The 27,455-nt window shown below is 37.9% G+C and overlaps 1 protein-coding gene across 5 annotated transcripts in view; it reads right to left on the reverse strand.

Moving 5' to 3' along the window:
- Nucleotides 1–27,455, reverse strand: part of WDPCP (WD repeat containing planar cell polarity effector) — a 146,004-nt gene that overhangs the window by 96,494 nt on the left and 22,055 nt on the right. For 4 of the 5 annotated variants that reach the window (XM_050316654.1, XM_050316656.1, XM_050316651.1 and 1 more), the window contains exons 3-7: nucleotides 6,803–6,887; nucleotides 5,079–5,123; nucleotides 4,206–4,256; nucleotides 1,670–1,740; nucleotides 1,359–1,418 (exon numbers count right to left, since the gene is read on the reverse strand). In XM_050316654.1, coding sequence (XP_050172611.1) covers nucleotides 1,359–1,418; nucleotides 1,670–1,740; nucleotides 4,206–4,256; nucleotides 5,079–5,123; nucleotides 6,803–6,863 — 288 coding nt within the window. In that variant the 5' untranslated portion in view covers nucleotides 6,864–6,887. The remainder of the gene's footprint in view (nucleotides 1–1,358; nucleotides 1,419–1,669; nucleotides 1,741–4,205; nucleotides 4,257–5,078; nucleotides 5,124–6,802; nucleotides 6,888–27,455) is intronic. The other variant, XM_050316655.1, reaches the window with a different exon arrangement.

A 27,455-nucleotide genomic window follows, 5' to 3' on the forward strand; every position in this document is an offset into this window, starting at 1 on the left:
TCCCATTCTGGAAAGAGGTTCACTGTTCCAAAGTACGTGTTGGTAAAGAATGAGGGTGGGTGCAAATAGATGGGAGGGGAAAGAAAATGATAAAGGAAGAATGGACAGGGAAAGCAAATGAAGAGACAGCAAACCGGGAAGAAAATGAATACACTAACAGCTAATTGACTTGGTATTTCTTAACCAAATTCCTTTCCTAATCAGAACAATAATAACAGGAAAAAATGAGTCCTCTAAATTAGCATACAATTAATATTTAAATAAGCTCTAGAAGATTAACATTCACAGATATATACTATGTAATCTGTACATGAATGATAGACATTAACTAGGGGTAAGATCTGATAGGCAAATGTAGCTCAGACAATAATATTTTTATTATTGAGATGAAAAGACGATATACCATTTGGCATATCAAGTATTTAAACATTTTGCTATTCCTAAAGACATTTCTGGAATTTTAGCTGTATAATGTTCAGATACTTAAAATTCATTCTGCTGACCCACTATCTGAATGACAAGAAAAAATCATGAGACTGAAAAACATGAAAGTTAGAAGACAAAATTTCTTTTTAGAAACAGTAATATTGACAAGTATTCCCCATGCCAAAGCAGTTTCAAGTATGATGCAATTCCTCACGAAGGCTGTATAAACATATAAAATTCATGACATATGTTTTTCAGAAGCAACACATGATTAAGAGCTAAAGCACATGTCACGTTCAGCTCTCCTACCTGTCCCACTGCTCTGTCGTAATGAGGATGTGAAAAGGTTTTTCTTGTATACAATATGTGGAAGCCATACAGCCAGAGAACATAGCTGCATGTGTGCCACATGTCACAATATCTCCTATTCCATAACTTGATTAATGATCTAGTTGGTTTAGAGTTACAGTTTCCCTCCCATATTACACAAGAATAAAGTAACAGTGACAGACATGAAAATAATTAAGACATAAAAATGTAACACATACTATATGTGTCATATTCCACAGACCTGTCTATATATTTTAACTGGTCCCTCAGCCTGCTATTTTGAGGTAAAGGATGTTTTCAGTTTCCCCAAACAATAACAGCAATAATAACCATAACAACAACAGCAGCAGCAATAATCATCCTCATCATCTCTCACAATCAGGGCTCTTTAATGTAATTTTTTTTGTGTTGATAAACCCCAGATTTTTATTTCAGGCATGTATTTCAAAGCAGAAATTTAAATAAACCCAATCTAGGTAATAAGAGCCCACATATTAAAAAAAGCCCAATGATTTTCAGTGTTAGTTAACATTTTAACACAACTGCTTCCATCACTGAATGGCTGTTTAGCACCACTGACTGAACACTGCATAACACAATACCTGACAGGTATGTTTGTTCTTCCATTTGCTCAGCACACATGGAGTGTTTTGCATTAAGTCCTAGAGGGCAACAGAAAACAGAGAGTGGAGTTGGCAGCACACATTGTCACTATCTGTTAACAGAGTTCTGATTTTTCAAGTTTACAGATGAGGCATTCGACACAAAGATGCAGCTGTTTTAGAACAGCCCACCAGACAAAAGCACATTTATCATCACTGGGAGAGCTGGATCTTTATGAAAACTAAAGCTGTTGAAAGAGGTCTAAAAACCGGATTAGATGTCGCTGTACTTGAAACCTTCTGAAACGTACCTCCACCTCCTTGAGTGCATCTCGCAGTCTGTCTGGTCTCTTGGTTTTCAGGATCCAAGGATAATCTCGGGCTGTCAAATAAAAGTTAAAAAAAAAAAAAAAAAAAGGCAGAAGGTAGAGAAATGTGTATATATAGGTGACTGTATATATATGTGTGTGTGTGTGTATGCATGCGTGGGGAACATATACAAACATTTTTACATATAATTAAAAAAGTTCTTCAAGTTGAGCTTCTTTTTCTGTGGAAACACAGAACTAAGATTCCTAGGAGTTACTTTAAACGTAAAACTTACCCACTATTGGAAGGAATTGGCTGTGGTTTCTGTTGTCAAAGGATCTCCTTTTGGAAGGCTCAGTCATAGGAACAGTTGGCATGATCTATCCACACTGACCATGACTCCCCCATGGCAATTATGTATAAAGCTCTCAGGACCTTACCCAGCTTGCAATGAAAAAGCATCTCCTGTTCAGTATGTTAACTCAGATTTAAGTTATCAAATCCTAAACAGATTCTATTCTTCTGAACTAACATTTCATTGCCTAGTTTCAAGAAGCAGGCACTAACATGTCTGCAAAACATATATGCCTGAATATATGCATATATAGAAGTATTAAAAACAGGCAATTGTGAATGCCATAACTTATAGAGTATAGTTATTTATAGGATTTGCTTTTGAAAATTTGGTCTGAAGACTGCCAAGTCAAGCAAAGAAGAAACTGAATGACTGCTGAAGTTCTTTAACAAATTTATCAATGTACAGCACATTATTTTGAAAATTCTGGCCTAATACATTAATTCTAGTAACCAGGAGGCAAAGCTTCCTCTGGAGTTGCCAGTAATTGGCTTGTTTCATGGCTGAGAATCAGGCTCTAATAACTTGTGAAATTTCTTCATTTAAAAGTGAGCAGTTCTCTGTTCATAAGTGTACAATAAAAACCATGAGAAACTAGAACACGTTGTTTAAAATCTGTTCCTATTTAAAGGAAACCTGATGAAAAGTTTTGAGCTCCAGGCTGTCAGTTTGTATGCCAGCTTCCAGACTGAATGACTTAGCAGTTATGCTTAAACCTCCCTGCAAAAAGGAGCTTACAATAGAAGTGCTATAGAGTGAAAAAATGAAGGATTTCATATATCAACAAAAGAGGACACCAGCATACAACTTCTCTTTGTGTTTTATTGGACTGAAGCCAGTGTTGGTGTAACTGTTATGATAATATTAATTAGGCATGTAAGATCACATTTTCAGTGGTTGCCTTCATAAATACTGGAATACTTATCCACATATGCAAAATGAGAAATTGCCTGTGCAGATACCAAACTATCTGTACAAATCAACAGCTGTGAATAAAGTTCCCCAGTGCTCCTGTTTCCAAAATGTGCCATGCAGGCTTTGAGCCAAGGGCACCCCTGTATTCAGAGCAGTGAAGTGCAGCAGCTTGTGCTCCTGTTGCCTGTCACATGTATAACACGTAACAGCCACGGCTTGCGTGTAGGGGGCTTTATCTGGGCCTGCTTCTCCTTTCAGACATGCAGTGCCTGTAAGATAACGCTACACTGAGCACAAGGGATGTAAACCTATGATGCTCCTCCCTGTGTGCAACTCCTCCTCAGCTCCCCACCTTTACAGAGCTGTACTGACTCCCACTGACACAAAACCCTCTGCAGTGGGTGTAGATCGACCACATGGCTGCATGAACCCGTACACCCATCCCAGCGGGGCTTCAACCTGCTCCAAACACACCTAATGGTGCTGCAAAGAACTAATCCTTCCAGAACACATTTTGCCTTCAAATGCATGCACAGTTCCGTGAAAATTTTCATTCTGGTAACAGCACAGACATTCCTTGGTGACGTTGTCTAAAAAAAATCAATTAGGTTTTCCAGAGTTGTCATGTAATAATGTTTGAACATTAACGAATGTTCTGAGCAATAGTAACTATGCAGGAGCTGTAAGACTTGAGCTAAAGAAAAATTGTACTAAATACAAAGAATCTTTAACTGCCACAGTTCTGCTGTGTGGCAGTATGAACTGAAATTGCTTTGAACCAGGTAACAGTGTAAATGTTTCAAAGCTAAAAGCATTCTATGAAGGCAGCTGATTATTAATCTGGAATTTGATTTTGGCTGAAAGTACTTTAGTACTTTAGTTATAATTTTCAGTTTTAAGGCAGTTGGTATTGCAATTCAAGAGCTGATCGGGAAAATGTTTATTGCTTATCTGCTAAGTAAAAATTTCATAAGGAAAAATCTGGATTATTTTTGTGGTCCTTCTCAACACTGGATTTGAGAAGCAATACATGCTACCATTCTTAGTGACAGAAAAAAAACCAGATTGCAAATATACCAGGAAGGAATAATTACAAATTTTGAATGGTTTTGTGCTGTGTTGTTCTATGACCATCTGCCTTAGATGACATGTGCAGAAAGTTACATTAGAAGCAGTCTGAGGTTATTTTAATGCTTTTCCAGGGACATCATCAATCCAAATTAACAATTTGGCCTTACTGTAACAAGAAACTCAGAAAATATCCTTACAGTCTGCTAGCTTTTGCTTCTCTTCTAAGTAACTGTGCTTCATCTGTGATGCTAAAGGAAAGAGGATGAAAAGATGAATGATAATCCTTACAACTGCTGTCAGCAAATACTAATATTTGAGGACTCACACAGTTTGATAAAACACAGAAATTTACAAAAAAAGTTAAGACAGCCCCGATGTTTTCACCTTGTAAGACAGATACCTTAAATTCGCAGTGAAAGAAAAGCTTACACAGCCCAGCAGGTGGGCTGGTGTTACTGAGCCCCCCCAGTCTCATCAGATAGTGAAGGGAGCTGCAACTGAGCCCAGGACTGGGCTGAGTCTGCCTGTCTATCAGCAGACAGCGTAGTGTGGACCACGGGATGACTGCGCCAGCCTGGGCCCAAAGAGGAGGTAATTCCAGCCCAACGGACCTTTGGGCCCATGGTGAAACTTGTAGGATTAACAGGATTAATCAGATAAAGAAAATGGATCGTTCTCTCTGAAATGGCCATTTCAGATAGCAGGCAGGGCGCCGAGGCCGGGCTGGCACTGCGGCGCGTTCGAGATGCCCTCTGCTGGGGTCCCAGCATGTGCTGGGCTGAACAGAACATAGAGTATCTTAAAAAACATAAGAATTCAGAGTATAAATTCCCACTGAGGTTTCTAATGGCATAAAGCGAATATGTTTCCAATTTTTTTTTCTTCTCTGGTTTAAAAAGTTTTCAAATACTCTGACGTAAATTGGGAGACAGAACCTCTTTCTGTGCTTCCTTACTCCATAGAAATAAAGAGACATGTATTAACAAGAAATTCAAAGATGCATTTTTGGTGTCAAACATTGAACATTCTGAGGTTTTATTTAGTTTCAGTTATGGCTATTTATATTTTACCTGTTTCTTTCTTGTCAGAGTACTGGTGGATCCCAATGTCTTCATCTATACAAATAAACGTTAATACATTTCATTACGGATGTGACACTAGAAACAGAACACAACTTAGCAAGCAAAGTTCAGCATCTCAGTTTTTGCCAGCTGAAACAGTGTTAAGTGTTAAAATACAAGCAACAGTGAAAAAAACCCCAGCATATAGCCTGAATACCATTAGGACTTCCAAGAACCAGCAGGCAAGGCATGAAAAAGGATATGACAAATTTATTTGGAGCTGTCATTTGCCTCACACACACTTTGATTCTCTTCCAGCTGCCAACATGCAAAAGTATTCTTACCACCTTCCTAATCAGCATATTTTGTGTTCTTTCACAAGGAAAAGTAAGGATCACAGTGAAAAGTGTTCCTTAGAATAACTTGTTTCCAATGTTTTCTGATGACTGACACAGCTGAGCTAGAGACAACAGGTACTTTTTAAGACTGATGAACTCATAAAGCTGCTCTTTCAAAGGATCCAATATTCTTAATCTATAGGTAGTATCGTCTACCTGGTTCCCATGGCAAAGAAATTTGGACGTTTCAGCTACACTGGGACTGCAAGCACACCAGTCACTTCCTGATGTGGCTGACAGGTAAATAGTTGGGTGTGCCACAGCAAGTTCCACTGAGTAGACCCAAGAACAGTGTTACATTGCATCTGTTTAAAATAATTAGCTTGTCACTGCATCCATCTCCTTCTAAACTCCAACAGGGATATACCATGGGGAGAAATTCCGTACATGGAGGAAGAAGGTAGGAAGGCACTGAAACGGCAGGCAGGTTTTAAAGCAGGACAGCAGTCCTCCCTTCTGCCTCAGAATTTTTGAACAAGGTCTCTAGGCAACGAATAAATGGAAGCAAGAAGGTCAAAAGTGGAAAATAGGCACAGTAACACACTCCTTTAACTACAATAAATCACAACTGTGATTTCCTTAAACCAACAGACTTCTATGAAATACAGCTTTTGACTTCTTGATGTTATTTGTTGTTACAGAACAGCTCTCACACAAAGATGGGATGTCAAAGGCATATTGAGACAATACTTGAATAATAGCATTCAACTGAATATCCATTGATTATTCAAAATAATATTTCAGCAAAAGTATTGTACACCACAATTGGCATGACATATTTTGATTTGGTCCACTTATAAACCAGTGGGGTTTTTTCAGTATTATATTTTAGCAATAGCAACGCAAAATGAACAAAGGTAATTTCTACATGGCTGGTAATTAGTCATGTGTCTCCTGGAACAATCAATTAATAAGATAAATATGTCCTTGCAAGTACAAAATTTCAAGTAATTCTGCAAAATACCCAGAACATGCAGTATTTTCTTATTTTCCCATTGAGTACAAATCACAGTGCCTCTGCAGATCACTTGACTATAGATCATTCACCCAAAATAGTCATTAAACTGAAGCTTACAATCAAGCAGACTATAGCTTCCTGAGAAGAGAAATACATTCAAGTAAATATAATCTTAACATTTTTTACTTGAAAGGATGCTCCAGTTCTACAGCAAGATAAGCAAAGAAGGTGACCAAGTTCAAACATCATATTGCTGCCTAATTTTATTTCTCCTAAGTATAAAAAAACCATTTCATTTGGGTAGTCAGAATTTTACATTAGTTTAATATTCATCAACAAGCTTTGATGTTTTGTTTTAGTAACAGGGAAGAGCTCACCTCTAATACGTAAGTTGGTCTTCAAAGACCACAGAAACATCTCAGTCAGGAAGAAGGACATCTGGTGACATATGGAGCCTTAGAGCTGGGAAAAGAAGGAAAGAAACATCATGAGCCAATTTATTACCCTCTACCAGCAGTGAAACTGCAGGTATTTTGGAAAGTAAGTGTTAGAAGAACATAGCCCTGATGATATTTTGTTGTATGTAAGGTGTAGCTTTTGATCACAGTAAGATGAATAATGCATGGAAAAGAATAGGATAAGAAACAGAATATGTCTATATACACATCATACAGAGACCCAAATCAACATTTCTTTAAATGAGCTGCTCTTACTAAAGTAAATAATTTTGTGCTTGGTGCTTCTCATATACACATTATAATCTATTTTTACTGTATGGTTATTACCTTGACATATGCAAAAGTGAAACCACTCTTTAAATATCCGGTTTAGATAGGAAAATTTGACTTTCAGGCCAAATTTTTTAAACCCTGTATATTGGGAAGTGTCAATATAGTCAAGAAACAGCTTTGAGCACAACATCTGCAGATATTAGTTATAGTGCCAAAACCAACAAATGATGTCTTCTAAATAAAAAAAAAAAGGCACTTAGAATAAATCAATTAGAACTGACAAAACAACAGATGTGAAGCATATAGAATATGAGTTGAAATATTATGTACACTGGCTACTTATTAAATGTTTGCTGTGTTTTTTTAAACAATCCATCTGAATATTCCCAGTAGAGGATGTTTGTGTTTCTAAGGAGAATTGGGAGTATTCCAAGATGCTGTACCCAGCAGACTTCCCTGAGTGGGCCACCAGACCAACGACTCTCACTACTTTCTCCAAACCCAAGGACCCACTGAAAGCTGGACTCAGCAGTGGTGTTTACACAACTTTAGGACCACTGTTAACGTGGCACTATACTTGAACTTTTTTCTTTTTTGAAGTAGACTCTTAATTTGCTTTCCTTGAGTGCCATTTAGATAGTGAATCACTTACAAGATGATTGCAGAATTTCTATCACACAGAGTACCAGACCTTTGCATCAAGAGTGCCACGATGAAAAATATGTGCAAGAACTTCAGGTGGCATCAAGGAAGCTATCATGGTCCCAGCAGAGCTGGGAGACCTTGAGGTATTATCACTCAAGCTAATGTGTATGTTTTGAAGTACCGCCTAATCCACTGAAATAGCACCAAGCAGAAATAGCATTTTCTTTCCACTGATCCCCAAACGTACAAAAAGTCTTGCTGACTTACTAAATCCCATAGTTCTATCAAAAAAAAAAAAAAGCTCACAACACAGATCTAGTAAATATACCTTCATCTTGGGTGAGAATGAGGTTTGGAAAAAAAATGCCAGGAGATTAGTAGCGTGGCAGTCTGTTGAACATGGGAACCATTTTTGGTATAAATATGGATGACAGCAGCCCATCTTTTTCCATGTGGACTAAAGCAAAAGAAGATTGTACATTATAATTTTATGTATTTTCTCATTTTTTTCCTTACTTACTTCAGCAAGTGAAACAAAACTTGCATTCCCCAGGGCCCACAGATCCTAGATTAGAATCTCTCACTAATAGGAAGTCATCACATTGAGTGATCTTCTCAAAATCCTATCATAGCTTGACTTACAAAAACCCTCACACATCTTTGAGTGGCAGATGATCTGTTCAGCTGGAGAGAAGTTACATTGCCCAGAAGCAAGGTGTGGTGAGGTGACCCTGACTGGACTCCAGGTGCCCACCACAGCCACTCTCACTCCCCTGCTGAGGGGAACAGGGAAGAGAAAATATAATGAAAGGCCTGTGGGTCAAGAAAAGGATGGGCAGAGGTCACTGACTGACATGGGCAAAACAGACTTGACTTGAAGAAATCAGTTTAATTTATTACCGAACAAAACAGAGCAAGATAACGAGAAATAAAATCATATCTTAAGAACACCTTCTACCCACCTCTCTCTTCTTCCTGGGCTCAACTTTACTCTTGATTTCTGCACCTGTTCCCCCCAGTTAATGGGGGCTGCAGTCAATTCATCACACCTTGCCTCTGCCACCCCTTCCTCCTTGAGGGGAGGACTCCTCACACTCCTCCCTTGCTCCAGTGTGAGTCCCTTGCACAGGGTGAAGTCCTTCAGGAACAGACTGCTACAGCCTGGGCCCCTCATGGGAATATTCCTGTTCCCCCAAAAGGAATAGGTTGCTCTAGTGTGGGGTCACAGGTCCTGCCAGCAAACCTGCTTTAGCATGGGCTGCTCTCTCCAGAGAGGAGCCTGTTCCAGCATGGACTTTCTATTGGGCCACAGCCTCCTTAAGGCATCCCCCTGCTCGAGTGTAGGGTCACTCAGTGTCCACAATGTGTACTTTTCAAAAATTTGTCCTCAAAAACGGGAAAAAAAAAAAGAAAGTCTGTAAGAAAATGTCAAAACCCCAAAGACTTCTAAAGAACAGCCCTTCAGTTCCACACTGACAAAGCCAAATTCTCAATGTACCTAAAAAGGGAGAAGAGATTTTGTCAATTGTCATAATCTCAAGTTTAGCTTTTTTCTGCTCTCTTTCCTTGGACTCTGAGCACTCACTAACCAGCTAATGATTGGAATGCTTGTTACTGTTGTGCCAGTGAGAATGGACATCTGCCCAAAAATACTGCTCCAGTCTAACAAATTCTAATCTCAAATACCTTCTGATTAGTTATATTCTACAGGGGGGGGAAAAAAAAAAAAGAAAGAAAATTTGCTTCTGTAACAAAATATGGCATTGTAAAATCTGAATATTTTGTTCAGAGGAATTATTCTTTCTTGTTCCTTTTGAAGGGATACACGCTAACTTTCAGAGTTATGCAACTACATCTCACCATTTCCCACATCATTATATTCCAGCACAATGGGCATGAGGACGATGACTACAAAGTGACCTTTCTGTATTTGAAAAGTGCCTCTCAGAATTTACAATGTTCCTTCAACTCCATGAGCTGGGCCCTGCTATTGCCAAGAGGTAGGTAAGAAAACATAAAAGTTCCTCCCACTGAACATTAGGTACCCAATCCCTCCCTCTTTAAAACTGATTGGAATTGGACGAAAAATGGGATGAAATAACTCTACTGTTAAGGTAAAACTGCAATTGAATTCAAAAGCTGTATTTTTTCTGGCTCACACAATACTGACTGTCTGCTTTCACAATATCACCACAAACAACAGGGATATTTTAGTGGTTGCAAAAGCTTACTGACAAATGGAGATGTTTTGCAATGGTCAGCCTGTGCCAGTGTCTGTGTTGATTGTTTTGTTTAAGAAAAAAATCCTCAGTTTAGTAAATCATCCAGAAAATAACTGCCTGGCTCCTTCGAAATCTCAACAAATGCCGAAATTGATACCAAGGGTCCTCTCTGACACCTCCAATACAGATGCTGTCGAGATAAATAATTATAAACTATGCACTGATTTGGGGCAGTGATACTGCATTTCTTCTCTTTCCATGGTTACCTGGGAGAGTGGGGTGCTTGTGAAAGGCCAATGCTCAGCTCCTGAGGTGAGTGCATCCCAAGAAGATGACCTCTGAAAACATACTAGGAGCAGTCTAGAACTAGAGAAAAGGAGATGTTGACTACAACAGACCACCTGAATTCTGTAGTTCATGTGCCAGAAGCATGGCTTGGTGCGACAATACCATCTGAAATGCCCCTCTAAGAGTAAACTGCAGGCTACAGGGCAGCATTTGATGACCTATTCCATTGAAGGTGGGCCAAGCTCCCAGAAACACAATGTTCCCAGTGAAAGAGCAATAAATAAAGGGAATCTCCTCCAAAATATTGCTGTAGTTTGCGATACATTCATAAGGAGTGGAAACAAGGTGAAAGGCAAAGCCAGTCAGAAATCAGGTCCCTCTATGCCATGACAAAGTTACAAAGCTTCTGCAATGGCAAGTGTACATATACTAGTAAAGGTGCTTCAGATGTGGATTTTGGCAGATGTTATAGGACAAAAGGCCCAAATAAAAGAAAATGCTGCAGAATCAATTTTCTCTACTCACTCTTGGCAATTAATACAATACTTGGAATTATTTTATAAGAATTGTCACAGAGGATCCTTTTGTGTTCTCCTATTCCATAAAATCACACAGTCATAGGATATCCTGAGTTGAAAGGGACCCACAAGGATCACTGCAGTCCAAGTTCCGGCCCTGCACAGGGCCACTCCCAAGAATCACATCATTTGCCTGAGAGTCTAAACACTCCTTGAACTCAGACAGGCTTGGTGATGCCACCACTGCTCTGGGGAGTCTGTTCCAGTGCCCAACCATTCTCTGGTTGAAAAACCTTTTCCTAATATCCAACCTAAACTTTCCCTGACACAACTTCAGGCTGTTCCCTTGGATACTGTCACCGGTCACCACAGAGAAGAGATCAGAGCCTGCCCCTCCTCTTCCCCTCACGAGGAAGTTGTAACTGCAGTGAGGTCTCCCCTCAGTCTCCTCTTCTCCAGGCTGAACAGACCAAGTGACCTCAGATGCTCCTCATAAGGCTTCCTCTCTAGGCACTTCACCATCCCTGTGGCCCTCTTTTGGACAGGTGAGGCTGCCCCAGTGCAGAGCAGAGTGGGACAATCACCTCCCTTGAGCGGCTGGCAACGCTTTGCCTGATGCCCTCCAGGACACAGTTGGCCCTCTCAGCTGCCAGGGTACTGCTGACTCATATTCAACTTGCCATCGACCAGGACCTCCTGGTCCCTTTTTGCAATGCTGTTCTCCAGCAGTTCCCCAGTTTGTATGTACATCCAGGGTTGCCCTGTACCAGGTGCAGAATCCAGATTGCTTGTATTAAAATAAAGCTTAACCTCACTTTTTGATAAGTAGAGGTTCCAATCTTCATCTTTCGCTTCGCAGTGGCAAAGTCTGAGATCAGTAGAAGCTCTTCCATGCTTTACAAACAGCACCCAGTTCAGGGTCTCATTTACAGTGAGGCTGTGGTTAAGCACAACGGTGAATTCTATTCTGTCATTCAAGATCAGATCAAAAATGCCATGGTTACATAAAGCAAAAGACTGACCTGATCAAATTTGAATCAAATAGGTTATTAATTCTTCTGTAATGGTAACAGCAAAGCTGGTTTTGGTAGTCCCCATTCTTTCCACCGTGCTGGCTTCCCGATACCTCTGCTTCCAGATCACCACTGCAGTTTGGCACCTTCCCCTTTATAGGCAGGCTTGGGCTCATCTTCTTTTTCCTCCCTTTTCTTAGATGTTCGTCGAACTCAGACTCCTTCTCGCCTGCAGCTATTTCTTTCTGAGCCTAGGCCAGCCCCTCCTCACAACTACTGGGACTGAAACTCCCCACCTGAGATCTTGGCTATCTTTAGTAGCATAGTGGGCTTTATTCTTATATTCATTTACTTCTCCTTTAAATCCCTTTTCCACTGAGAAAAGAAGTGTAGATTTTGTAGTATAAATGAAAATCAGATCCCCTGTCGCTAAGACCGACCTCTGACTTTAGGAAATAGAAATACAGGTATGCTTCTATAAATCTATTCAGTGCATAATAATTCATACTATAATATTGGTGTATTTCCAACTAACACAAATAGAAAGTTAATCCATTATCATAAATCTGAACCTTTAGGCAAATATTTACTGTTGCTACTTTCTTCAGAATTTGATGACTCAGAATATTTTTGCCAAACACATGAATGAAGAAAATTCTTTTAATTATTCCAACTTTCCCAGTCTAAATAGGAAAACTATTTTGCAGATGGGTGAACAAGACACAAGAGCTGTATCGAAACACACAGTGAAGCTTCTATTGTAAGAAAGGCCTAAGTATGGCTTGCAGAATAATCATGGAAAGGAAATACATTATCTGATAACTCAAGAATTCTGGCATGAAAATTATACATTGTAAATTTATTCCCATATGCTGTGAAGTTGTATCATGTTCTATCGAATTTTTTTTTTTTGAGGTTTGTTTTATTGTTTTGTGAGTCTGAAAATAATCCTCTTTTTTTGCAATGACAATTGTATTTACTTTAAGCTATTTACATATTTTATAATAAAATATACACATAACTCCTTAAGAACATTAAGATTATTTGTCACATAGTAAGAACACTGTGAATGCTATAAAACAGAACAAACATTTTATCTCCAGTTGATATCAATTAATATTATTACTTGCACAATTAATTGGCAAAAAAGCCACAAGGGCCATTATTCAGAATGGGAATTGTTGGATGACACAGCTGTCCAGTTCATCCTCTCAGCTCTGAACTAAAAACTCTGTCTACTAGATAGAGGGTACTGAAGTTCAAGGACATGTGCAGAAATACTACAGAAAATCTATTTGGGGGTAACTTGTTGCCACCAAATTGCTGGTTCAGGTGTCAAAACCGAAGGCACAGTTTTTGCTGAGTTGTCACCCAAGCAGGTGATGACAGGATCAGAAACTGAGCTCTCCTGCCACACTCCCGTTGTTCTTACCTTCAGAAACGCACTTCCAATAAACGTTATTGGTGTTTCGAAAGACAGCTATTGATTAACTGAACTGATAATAAGATTAACAACGTTTAAGCAGAATTAATTTGAGGGAGGTAATGCCATTTGTCAAGAAGACACTTAAGTTTATGTAGCAGCCACACCTCTGACAACATTGATGAGGCTAGGAACCGTTCTCCAATTGATACTGCAGGCAAGTATTACAATCTATAACAACTCTCAGACAGAGTGGGTGTGAAAAGTTAAGAAGGTCACAGAAAATAGATATAATTGACCTGGGTTTTTACTTCACAGAGTGAAAAGTTCATATACACATTTTGATAAAGACCCTGAAGGCCTTTATATAAACCAGATAGTAGATAAGTGATCCAAACTATAGATATCCAGTACTGACACATGACATAAGGCAATTACAGAAGTACTAAATGTCAAGCTGTTCTGCAACATTCTTTTAGATAGTGATTTCTGTTGTAAATAAACCAATTTTTCAATACTAAAGGTCAGTAGGTCATAAAATTAAGGTCGTAACAGATATTTCTTACTGTCAGCCAAAGGAGAAGGAAACAAAATCTCTCTTTTTTTAAGCTAAGCAGAAAGGAGGTGGAAGGACCTGCAAATAATCCAAGCATAGGAAAAGTCCTTGTTCTGCTGTTGCAACTCCTGTTTGCAAGGAAGGAGGTTTATATTGGCAGGTCTTTAAACTCAGAGCACCAGTTCACATTGGAAATTCATGATGTAAATGAGTGGGTTTACAGCAGTACTACTGACAGCAGATCTGAATTGTTTCTTTCTATTTGTGCCTCTATGCATAGGCATCTTAGTTCATCAGCTGCCTTGCAGCATGGGCTGCTACTATTAAATAAACAGTGACCAGAACAACAGTTAAGTCCAAAACAATGAGTTAACCACAATTCAATCTGAATTTTAACTATACTTGCACCTAAACAAATATTTTTATGCAGTGCTTCAGATTGATCTATCACACAACTAACCAGATCTGTATGCATGCCACTTAGATTAAAGAGCAGCACTAAAAATACAGCATGAACATCTATTTAGTTTTCCATTTGTTTATGTGCTGCACCAACAAATTTCTCACTGAAGTGTACAGCTCTTGCCTTTAACATTTTATACACTTCATGTTCACTGAGTGTGTGTTTAAAGAATTTTCAAAAGAACGTTGGTAAACACATTGATTTATTTTACAAATCTTGCAAATTTGCAAGCTGCTTTTAAAAACAGAAATGTATTTCTGAGTATATGGTATGAGTTGAATAAATTTATTAAAACAAACAGATTATTTTTAGATCTACAATATCATTAAATGTATTTTTTTGCATTATTTTCTAGAATGTTTTGTTATTTAAAAAATTTTCAGTAGCTATTTTATGTTGACCTAATTTGTTTAGATGCAGGCAATAAATGAGGCAAGCAATAAATCAAGCTTCCCTAATATTTGAAAATCACCTTTGAATAGCCTTTTGCAAGGCTCATTGAGATTCCTGTTTGAGAGCATTTATTTTTAATTTTTTTCTGCTATACTTGAATTCTAGTTAATCCAGTGAGACTTGTATCTTGTTTTTTTTTCAATGTAATATTAAAAAACTACAATGGCTGTGTGTCAGACTTCCTTTTAAGAAAGATTTGATTGCAAACACAAACAAAAAGCTTTTCTTCTTTTGTACTCCTTTATGATCTTCAAACAAGTTTCTATGAAAAGGACTAATATTTTTTCAGTTTTAAGCCATACTCACCTTTGCAGTTAGGAAAGACAAAAAAAAAATGAAAATTTCATGTTACAATAATTAATTCCTGATTGTAATGTTAAAGTATAGTTTATGTTGCGTTCTAATTATGCAGATACGCGTTAGGGAAAATAACTTTGAAGGAAAAAAATGCATTTGTTTAAACATTTTCATAATTACATTTGAAACTGTTGAGCAGTGGGGTCATATATAAATCAAAATATATATAAACTTTTATATTGAACTACAAACTGCTCCACTATTCTTAAGAAAACCATGAGAGTGAAATACTTGTTCTGAAAGTACAGCTAGTTTCAGAAATCTGCCTTATTAAAAATGCAAACAAAATAGGTCCAAAATGGTCAAAAGCTCAGATCAGCTTCATTCTACTTCTTATGTGAGCAGAGTAAGACCAGCTGTTGGTAAGATGCCTGCAATTGTCTTTGACCAGTATTTAAAACAGTTTTGGTCTCAAACCTGTCCTACAACAGAGCAACAACAGATTTACTAACTTCCAGCACTACCCCTACACATTTGAGCATCCACAGTAAAGAGAAATTGAGTTTTAGGGTCTTCAAGACATCACATAATGGATAATGGATAGCATCCAAAACTTCTTAAAGAAAACTTTTCTCTTGCTAACAATACTATCCCCACTGGATAAACACTGCTAGGTGCCACTTTATTATTAGCTTCATCTGCCTGAGCAAGTGTTTATATCTTTATCTTTATTTGATATACTAGATATTGATACTGATGAAGAAGTAATTGCATCCACCAACCCCAGTTTCACGTACACAAGTGCTCTAAATTCTGGCTGGCATGAATGAGTAGTCCTTCTTAGCTTCTGTAAAATAATGCAGTGGTGGAATTCATATGTATTAAATAAAAACTGAAATGCAAATGGACTTTTAGACAACTCTTAATAATCAGAAACAACTAGTTAGCTTGCAGTATCTTCCCAACAGGTCGTCAAACTACAGAGAGAAATATGAATTGTTTCTCCATAGAAGTGGCTTTTTTTTTTTTTTTTTTTTTTAGATAATACTGGTGATATGTTCTCTAGCTTCAGGATTACTGTCTTACTTGTCCAGCTCAATATTGAAGGTGTTTTTCTAGGAGACAGATTTGAAAGAGCCAAGATTCACTCAATCAAAATATGTGTATCCTTACTATCTTTAGCCACCAGTTAGCATGTCCAGTATATTTGTTCATCTACCCTTTCTTTTCATGCCAATGCTTATTAGCTCTACTTCCATTATTAAGTGATGGATTTATGGTACTTATTGAAAAAATAATAATACAAAGTAGCTCTTGCTAATACAAGAAATACTCACTGAAAGAATCAATCTTGTTAAAATTATAAAGTATAATAACAGAAGGTGTAATGAGCTCACTACATTCTACCTTTATAACACCAGTTATGAACTCAACCGATGATTTACAACAACTACTCAAATATGCTACCAGCAGAAAAATCCATTTAGCTAAGTTTCTAGGAGTTTATAACTTAAAATTGGATCCTGTTATCATTCAGCTCAGAGGAAAAACTACTATTGGGTCAATTGGTCCAAGCTCCGAGGGAGCAGAGTGTGCACACCAATATTTTGCTCCAAATTACAATACTATTATGATTGGCACAAGACTAATGCCAAACACACTTATCAGATTAGGGCTAAAGTTTGCTGGGCAAACATTATAAACTGTTGCATTACAGATCTCCTTAGTACCTTGTTCTATTGTTTTCATAGGTCTGATCTAAAAATCTCATTGAAAATCTATGAACAACTACTTTCAAAATGACACATGACATAACTTTCAGTGCCCAATACCTTCATAGCATGTGATGCTTCCAGTTACCTGTGTATTCATTCAGAAGGTCCAAATTTTATAGAGAAAGAGCAGGATATCCAATATCCAATCATTCACAATATCCAATTATTCAGTCCACACTAAAGAAAGATGTTTTACTTTTGCTTAGATTCTACTCTCGAATTAGAAAACAAATTACTTGAATCTGAACCAAACAGTACAGGCACTAAAGAGAAAATGTACACCTTTTAACAGCTAAAAGAAACATAAATAAATGAGTGTCGTATAAAATCTTTGAAGAATTAGAATTAAATTAGTTATACCAATGGATGTCAGTTTCACAAAGCACACCCACTAATGCTAAAATTTATACTACTTAAATATAGATGCAAATACTCAATTCCCAAGTTGAATAGTGAATATGACATTAGGAAGATTCACTGATTTTAATTCCACGTGTTCTTGCAACCTAAGAACTGTCCTTTGAGAAGAAAGGTCCTCACAATCTCAGAAAAGATATCCAAGTGCTGTGTATGTGTAACTGGAGACACAGTACCAGCAGCCCTTCATATAAATATGAAGCATTATCAGCATATACTGGTGCAATAAAGATGTGGACACTAAGGCCTGAAGGGACATTTTGTTACACTTTTTAAGGCTTAGGAGGCCATATAGCTTCTTAAGAAGTTCCTGAAGAAGACTTTGATCCCTTTCCTTTCTGAGTTCTGTGCCAGTTCCTCCAGCTGTCATCCAACACTTTACCAGAGAAGGTCTTTGGAAGTCTGGGCAGCTTTCAAAAGCAGTTGGATATCAGAAATCCTTAACTCGAATCTGAAAATTAGTGCCAAGATGTATCACATTCTCTGGGTGGAGTATTTTCAGAATCACCATCCCTATGGGCTGAATTTAACAAAGACTTGCAGGTGGCAGATTTCTTTACTGAGTGCTCACGATCATTCCTGGGCACAGAACTGATGTAGTGCTTTGTACTATGTTCCATTTGTGAAATTTAATGGCTTTTATTCAATCAGTCTTAGGAACTGATTCCATAACAGCAGAATTTTCTCTTAGAAACCTTTCTATTTCCATTCTCCTTCACTCACCTTGCACCAGTGTCCTGGGTCAGAAGTGCCAGCTTTAAATTTTTATTCCTAGGACAAGGGTCTATAAAACCTGTTCCCTACTCTGCTGCCTGCACATCCTTACAGCAAAGACATAGCACTGTTAAGTTTTCTACTGAATGAAGAATCATGATTTTAGAGAAAAAAAACCCTAACTTTATTGTACCTAGAGTTTTATTTTTAAATCTTTACTAGCCATGGCAGAAATTTGCAAACTGCATCTATTTTACTATCCTTGCTGCAAATACATGAACTGCAGTTATAATGAATGAATCTATTTCTAAACAAGACAGGAATATTGTAGCAAGTGCTATAAAGTACAGATGCTCATCTCTGTCATTAACTAGGTAAGAGACCAGCCAATTTTTCACTGGCATGGGGTCCATGTATATTTTCTTTTAGTATTACAGTAACAATTATGAAATGTAATAACTTTGCTGCTTTGAATCATTCTACCTTCTCTCAATCCCCTTTAGTTTTCTGCATCTTAACCCTCTGAATTCCAAGAATAGTAGTTCACAAAGAAATGCAAATTAAAGGGGAAGTTGGGTAATTCTAGGAAACATAATATGATTCCTCGTTAAATCTAGAAATACTTAGCGTTAAGTAAATTGGGTTTCAAGGAAAGAGAGCTCCTTGGTGCAGAAGCACCCTCTAATGGCTGGCTCCTGACTGCTCTGAATAACAACTGGAAAGGCAATTTAATAGCTCCCTTAAAAAGCAAGGGAAACTGCTAAGATACAAAAAAAAAAAAAAAAAAAAGGAAGATGAATATACATATGCACACACTCATATTCATATTTCACATACATCCTCTGTTGTATATCCCCAACACAGAAAAGGAACACCATGAATCTGATAAACTTTTTTTAATTAGAGCCTGTATTTCCTTTTAAAACAATATTCTCAATTTAGCAGATGAAATAGCTTTTTATGTTTTCCCAGGTTCCAACCATTCTTCAAAATGTCAAGATAAACAGAAACTGAATTTCCTCTCTTATCTCAAATAACTTTTACAAAAGAAAACTAGTTGAAAAAGGCTTTAAGAAAAATGCTATACTAAGTCCAAATCTTACAATAATTTAGGCTGGAAGGAACGTGGAAGTCATTGGGTCCAATCCCCCGCTTAGGTTGGCCAGTTCTGAAGTTACATCCCAATAGTAAAATACATTAGGAAAAATAAATTCCTTTTGGTGCCTAAGCTGTGCTGGAAATGTAAACCATTTCTGCTGTCAAAATATATGCCTTAATAGCTTCTTTTCCCCCTTCTATTCTACGCCTTTGCAGATTTTTTTTTTTTTCTGAAAATTTCCAAAATTTGCTCATATAACTGCATCATTTTACCTCCACATTAGAATGTGTACTTAGCATACAGTCCTTTATTATTAACTGTTAAGTATAATATCTCAGTGTTCATACAAAGCCAGTGGCAGATAGAGCAGTTAATAACATGAAAGTAATGAGGCTAACCGACCAACTTGCTTCTCAACATCACTTTTCAAATCTCTTTGGGCTAAATTTTCAGTGTGGGGAATTAGCCATAGAAATCCCATTAACATTAATGAATGTTCCATGGTTAACTCCCCATGCTCTGTGCTGAAGATTTACCCCTATATCTCTAAAATAAATATGGGCAGATGCCAAAATTCTTTTTATAGACCCTGAAGAAATTAAGGACTCTATTCTCAAATAATTGACTTATGCACATATATCTTCTCCCCCCATGGATCATCTTCTACATATCAGACTGGGTGTAATGTCTGCATTATTCTCATTGAATAGATTATCCAAAGTGTATGTTTATTGCATAAAGGGATGAATTTAGTTAATTGCATATTTTACAAAAATAATATATAGATTGAGTTAGGTTTTTCTCATCATTAAATACACAATGCACTGCTTCAACAGTATTCAGTATAATTAAGAACAGCATGTATTTGTACTTATACTTCTGAAGAAAATACAGTATTTAGGAAAGTCAATAGTCTGAAAGAATTTGAAATTATCCTACATCCCTACCAAAACCAAACTACAACTGGGGCAACAGAAGTCTCTGCAAGCAGTGGCTGAGGCACTGTGGAAAGATGGTGGGGGACGTTTGTTATATAGACTATGAAAATATTAAGGTGAGAAGGGCTTCTACACACAAAACCAGCAGCTGCCCTCTGTTTTTGAAAAGCAGGAGTGGGGGACATATTGTCATTATTTTTTCAACTCCCATTTGCAATTTTTACAATTTTAATTTGGAAGCCTACTTGACCAGTTGAGCTCATCATTTCAAGCTCCACAACAGCTTAAAAAAAAAGTGCCCAAACAACTTCTACGCCAAAACTATGCTTTGCTTTGGCAAAGCACTACAATTCATATTTATAAACACTTGGTTTCACTGCTATCAAAGTACATGCATAAAAGCTTTATTTACCTAAGAGCTACAACTGCCCATAAAGACAACACGGTGTTGACCTTTTACTATACTGAGATTCTTTCAAGCCTCTGATGCATCTCAATCCATTAAGTCAATGAACTGCTTCAAATCATATTCACTTCCTAAAATCTGGGAAATAAATCTTCAGTGACACTCTTTTCATGCATGAAGATTTGCCTTACCTTCCTTAAAATTATTCTTCTTGGAAATCAGATAGGAATATGTCAGGTATAATACCTAATTGCATGCATCTTGTATAGAAATTTAGTTTGTTGGGAACTCTAGTTTGTTGGATTCCCTAGTTTGTTGGTGTTATCACCACAATCTCAAAGAGGACAGCCTACTTCCTCCTTGAATACAGAACAAAAAAATAATTTACATGGAGCCTGTACAAAGTGTTTTATCTGAAAATAACATACCAGTTAAATGAAGATAGAACAGCCCCCCTGAAATTATCCAGTGAAATCATATTTGAGAAAATTAACTCAGAAAAAATACAATCCTTCTGGTTGCATCTGAAGCTGAAGATGGCACATTTAGATAGAAATTATTTTAGCTTATGAGCAGATTCTTAAAATCATTTCTAGATCAAAGATTAAATGTATAGTCCTCCTAAGAATATCGAACTATGCGACCATAAACCAATCCTCTTTCAATAGCCACACATTTAGACAGATTCCCTCTTTCCATTGAAAGGTCTTTCATACAAGTCTTTCATAGCCAAGATAAAAAAGGGAATTTTCCTGGTAGCATTCTTCACAAAAATGCTTTCAGCTAGAACTGGGAAATCTGGAATGAGGTAAGGTCAGACTGGTGGGGGTGAGGAGGAGAATCAGTCATGTAAACAGGTTTTATATTGCATTTATTACAAACTCCCCTTATTTTCAGTTGCTTCTTTGGAAATTAGCACAACCATGACTGGATTAATTCTCTGTGGGTTTCCCTCTGTACTATTATTGAGCAGTCATGGGAAAACTCAGCCAAATGAGTATGGCTCTAGTGGAGCCATACATCTATGAGGAAGGGCAATCACCAGAACACAGGGTTTGTCTAAAAAAAGACATTCAAACAGATAGGGCACTTAAGCTGACCTCCCCAAAGTGATGTCCTCATACTTTATTGAGCTGACTTTTTCATGTTGTATGTCACTCTAAACGAAAAGGAATAATTTTATAGAGAATGTTTGTTGGTTTTTCTGGTTTTACAGACACATTCCTACCTATTCTTCAGGCAGCCTCACAGCACTTCAGTCCCTCCCTGCACTGCTTCACATCTAAGCAGGTCTTGTATTCATAACCTACGCACCCTCCAAGACTATGTAGCTGAAATCAGGAATGTCTCTTTTCAGTACAATGAGAAACACAGACATTACAGCAGCCATGTCTTTCTCAGACCTTCATATCATGAGAAAACAAAAGGCAAAGACTTTGGTGTGCCTACAGCCACGTCCAGCCTTTCCTTCCCAGTGGTTCACAGTTGGTGTTCCCTTTCCACTGCTGCATCCCCAGAGAGGGATGCCATCCTGGTAAACAGCAGCAGTGTTTTTTCTTGGTTATTTTTTGTCCAGAGATTTTCTGAACACAGTCTTCAACATCTCCCAGGATTATGCCTCCAGACATACTCCAGCATCAAGACACCTTGCTGGGGTTTACTCGCAGTGACTAAATTGGTGACATCTGTTCTCCTCTGACCCACTCCCCTTGGCAGTGTCAGCTGGAGGGCTGCAGTACATTCATCCATACTTCATACTGTCTGCTTGTGACATCCTATAAAATATTTTTTCCCATCAAAATATTTGTTTGTATAGGATAATGGGGGAAGGGGAAAGAGGATAGATACTTTTGCCTTCCCACTACCACTTAAATGTATTGAGCACTCCATTTATGAAATATCCCTGCTGCTGTTGCATTTCACAGCAGCCTCCTACCTAAAAGCATCAGAAATTTCCACAACAGTGCCAACAGCAGTTTCTCAATATTCAACTAGTTTGCAACTGAGTGAGCTTTCAGATGGGAATGGCAAAATGCCTCTTGGCACTGCTAGGAACTCTCCTATCTACCTCACTCACGGGAGGGAGTTCAGAGATGGTCAGTGGCCGAGGTTACACTGAATTTTTGCTTCCACCACTCAACATCCCTGCTGTGCACCATTACACTGCTTCCCCACATATACCAGCAACCAGCTGATCTACCCCTAAAGCGATGCTCCACCAAACAAAGCGGCTTCAGACAAATGTCCCCGGAAGGAACTGCTCTATTCATGGACCTGCTCCTCCTCCTTCAGTAGCTGTATGGCCACGACTTCAGAAGTTCTGTGAATTCACGGAGCCAAAACCATCTCTCTACATGGCTACACAGGCATGTTCACAATCTTATTTCCATTAATGATTACTGTGATCTACAACATATGTTCTGTGCTGCCTTACAGCAGGACAAAAGGGAATGGTAAAATTAATAGACGGGGGAGATTAACCATAAATTTTCCAGCTTCATTTCCAATTCATTCCCAATACTAAAATCTCTGCAAGTATTCCATGAAAAATTGCATAAACACACAAAAAAAGTGACTGATCCATAGCATGGAACTGGCAAGATAGGTCCAACTCCAGGATATGCCATGGTTAAATTACAAAAGCAGGGAACACAGAATGCATTACTCCAGCATACTGAAGTTATAGAGAGGCATTTCAGTTTGACAGAGTCAAGTTGCTCCACATGGAAAAAACAAACTATTCCGGTTCCCCCAAGTGCTCTTCATATCTGACAACACCTTTCTATACAGATCCTTGAAGATCAGGAAGAGCCTGGGATACTGCAATTCCTGCATCAATACACACTTGAGGACTTTTAAAGGTAACTCATTGCCATGAAGTCTCACAGCTGTCCCGGCCTTTGTCCTTTCCAAGGATTTCTTCCTGAGATGTGCGATATTTAGTAACTACATTCCTCATTTGTCAGCCTTCTTTCAGGATTGCAAAACACACACCTAAAAAATATTCCATTGCTCGATCACGCTAACACAAGTCATATTAATTAAGAATATGCTTGTGTAATTACATGGGAGAGGTGCTTTGCACAGCAGTTAAAGTATATGCAACATCTATAATAAGCAACCCTGTGTGTAAGATATTATTACAGAACAGGGCTCTTGGTCTGAAAGAAAGAAGTAATTTGAAAATTGATGCCAAGTCTTTGGTGTTTTCTAGGTCACATAAATTGTTATTAGGACCTGATATATTTAAGTAACAAAGCACATTAAATTGTATTTTATCTGACTCAATAGGAACAATCATTCAGAAACATTATTCAGCATTTGCCGAATAAAGTCAAACACGTTTCTTCCAACAAGTTAATTAAAAATGTATCATTTAAATGGAGCAACCAGATCTGAATGGCTATTGCCAAACTTCGATCTTCTTTTGACCACTTTACCTAAAAGAATAAACATTGATGCAATCCAATTTTTGCTTCTTAAAGTTATAATGATTACTTTGGTTAGAGCTAACTCTTCTCACAGATGCAATAAGCATAGTTGCACACACTCTGTGATAAAGATTTGCAGGCTAAAAAAACCTGTTAGCAGGACAGCCCAAGTGTCCTTAGGCAAGCCAGCTCCCCAGTTACTGCCTAAACCAAGGAGCAATATATAGAAATAATGTGTATATGCTCAGCAAATCCATTTTTATGTTTTCTTTTTAATTTTAATATCAAAGTATTCCAAAGCTCAATTATGCTTCATTAGTGAAACTGTGACTATCCCACTTAATTATTTTAATATCTCAGGATTAGACTAGGAATGCAGAATTTTGGTAAAGCAGACAATGAAGGAAACACACTGACTGTTCCAAGAAAAAAAAGCTGTATTTCATGTTTTGAGCCAATCAACAATGAGCCACAGATATTGTATTACAGATGATTGCTTTAATCCTAAGGCATTTTAGGGTGTATTTGAAGTAACACAAGGGAAACTTGTTTTGATATATTCACAATGTAAAGCTGCTAGGAGATGGCTCCTAGATTCACACTGTGAGTTAAGTTCTCTCTCCCTTTGAAACCAAAAAAGGAAAATACTTGCAAGCAGACTTAAAGTCAAAATAAAACATCAATTTGTCACACAGCTCTTTGCTGAAAGATCCCTTTTCCTTCTGCATATCACAAAGCCAGAACTCCAGGCACACTCCCCTTCATCCTGTGCTAAAAATCTTTCATTTGCAACTACTAACTTCTCTGTACACATTTCTCTCAAGTTTTTCAACACCGTTTTCACCTTCACTGCCTTCAGAAACTCCACAGAAACACAACTTTACACAATGGCACCACCTTGTGTTTCAAATACCAATTTTCAATCCTGACGCTGACCTCAACTCCTTGCCTTTCACTCACACTTGATGAAAACCATAATTATTTAAACATAAACATATCAGATATTTAAATATAGATTTATTCATTAAAACTGTGCTGTTCCATAATATGTAAATATATAATAAAAATATTACTATTTCTTTCAAATGAGACTCATCCCACTTTCTGCCAGTTTGTATTTGTCTTTCATATCCAAAATAACCTACAACACAACCTCTGGGAGCTTATTCTTAATTTAGTCCCTGGTTGTTTTTCATTTAAAAGAAATGCACAGGTCCCAGTGGATGACCTGTTTTGGGGTCAAAGTCAATAAAATTGTGTCTAAAGCAGGATGTAAGTGCTTGGTTAAGTGGAATTTAAGCTACACATGTATGTAATTTAAACCATTATCTACTAAATGGATAATTCAAAAATATAAGTATTGTAAAAATGTTTACTTAAAAGATTAAAGGCAGACATTATAACATTAGAAAAAAACATCAGCCAGTGCCCAAGCTTTTATTGTTATGGGCAGGGTGGCAGCCTTGCTATTTAGCAGTGTGAAACCACTTTATTAATTTTACAACAGTACTTAAAAGTTGTGAATAACTTTGCAAGACTTCAACTGTGTGAGCTGAAAACCAAATAAGTCTTCACCAGGTTGACTTTTCTGGAAGTGGCGAGTGAAGTAATTTTGCAGTAAAAATGGATCAGTTGCTCCTATTTTACAGGGTGAATCATTATCTTTGAAACACATCCCCTACTATACCTAAGCTGGACCTTAAAAAAAATAAAAATCTCTGGCCTTTGGCAAGAAAAGCAATTATGTTGTTCACAACTCCTCAGTAAAAAAATCAGTTTTAGCAAAGGTTCACAAAAGTTCCATTCCTATTTAGGATGATGTTCCAGTCTCCCTGTTCTCTATGCTGATTAGACAGTACCTGATCCTGAAGGCACTTGAGTCCCCTCCTAAAGGCACTACGCACCGTACTCTTCAGGCTCCTGCATCTCAAATAAAAGCATCCTATTATTCCCACTGTCCCTGCACTGCAGGCACCCAGATGCTGATCCCAGATGCAGTTCTCATACACAGTGCTTTGGGTAATGAGTATATTTTGAAAAGCTTAGTGTTAATGAAAGAAAGTACAGATATGGTCTCGATCCCTGAATCTTAGTTTAATTCTGTGGGGGTTAAAGCACTTCTCCAACACCTCACCTTCATATAACACAGAAATTCTCTGCCCTTCTTGTAATACTGAAGGACTTGCACGGCAGAAATATTCCTCATCCTACCTACTTTTCCCAATCTAAACAGTTAATACTTCTCCATCTCATAAGCTCCTCCTCACAAACCTAACCCTTAACTTCAGGTGCATTCCTTCTATTCTACTCTTCTACCTGTTATTTTCTTCTTTATCTTCACATACTTTATTTTTTAAAAAATGCCCAGATTTTTTAAATTATTGGCTATACACAAGTCACATTTGCTCAATATAAATAAAGGTAAAATCTATAAAGGCAAGTTTTGTCAAAAAACACCTACATATTTCCTCAGATGTTTACAAAGGATTCCACTGCACAGTATTTGAGGCCCCTGATATAACGGTCACACATCCCCTTGAGTCACCAATGTCATGAAAACACCATTTTTCTAGAATCTTCCTGTGCAGACTTTTGCATTCTTTATAAATCTTTCGCCAAAATTTTTTATCATTATACCTTCAAAGGAGCTCCAGGAGTTTGAGTGTCTTGATAATAGATCTCTTTAAAAAAGCGAAAGCTATTGATCTCCATTCAGCTGTGCTGGTACAACTGCCTATAAGGCCATACAAATTAAAATGTTCAATTTAAGACCAGTTCAACTCTGTGAACCAGCTCATCACGCAACTCTACAAATAGTTTGCCGGTGCAATTATGCTAGTGATGCAAGGACAAATCAAGAGCTGTGTCAGCTGGCAGGGCTGCCAAAAACATGCCTCTTAAAACTGAATTCTCAGGGGAGATATTGTGGGAGCCCCTGATATCTGCAAGGTGTTTTCAGCTGAAGTCAGCTGGACACAGCAGTTCCACAAGGAGAGAATACCTCAGAAGGTGCCTGGATCGGTCCTGTTTCTCCCCAGCACAGCGGAAGCTGAGTGAACAATGTGACCAAGCAAGTCTATATTCTATCAATTATTTACCCCAAAATATCTGTACTCACTCTTTTCCCCCACTGTTCAACCCCCTGCACTCCAGTACCACAGACACTGCATCAGAGCTGCTGAACAAACACAAGACTGGCATATTAAGAGTAACCAAAACCAGTCACAGTTCACATAAATCTGCCAGACTATGATTCAACTTGTTTTTATAAGCAGCAGAGGCTGGAACAACTAGAGGCATCTCACAGTGACGTGTTCCTCACAAACTGAACTGTGCTTGAATGCTTTGTTCTCCTGTTCTGCCCATTCTCTATTCTCCGTGTGACTGGAAGGGGACACAACTGTATGCCAGCACATCAGCAAGCCCCAAACATCTTGCACTGAGCTACAGGCAGGTAAAAAGCAGTTTTTTCTAGTCTTTTTTCTCTCTCTGAAGAAAAGAAGGCTGGAGACAGAGTAATAGTTGTCAGTTCAGCTGCTGAAGGTAAGGGAGTGAACAAACTGAAGACTGTGACACACATTTTTGTCCTTCCTGAATACAGTGGGATTTTAGGTAATTTGAAAATTCAAATTCACTGCACT

This window comes from Myiozetetes cayanensis, unplaced genomic scaffold, assembly GCF_022539395.1.
Source record: "Myiozetetes cayanensis isolate MyiCay16 unplaced genomic scaffold, myiCay2020 scf2-11, whole genome shotgun sequence".
NCBI classification, from domain to species: Eukaryota; Metazoa; Chordata; class Aves; order Passeriformes; family Tyrannidae; genus Myiozetetes; species Myiozetetes cayanensis.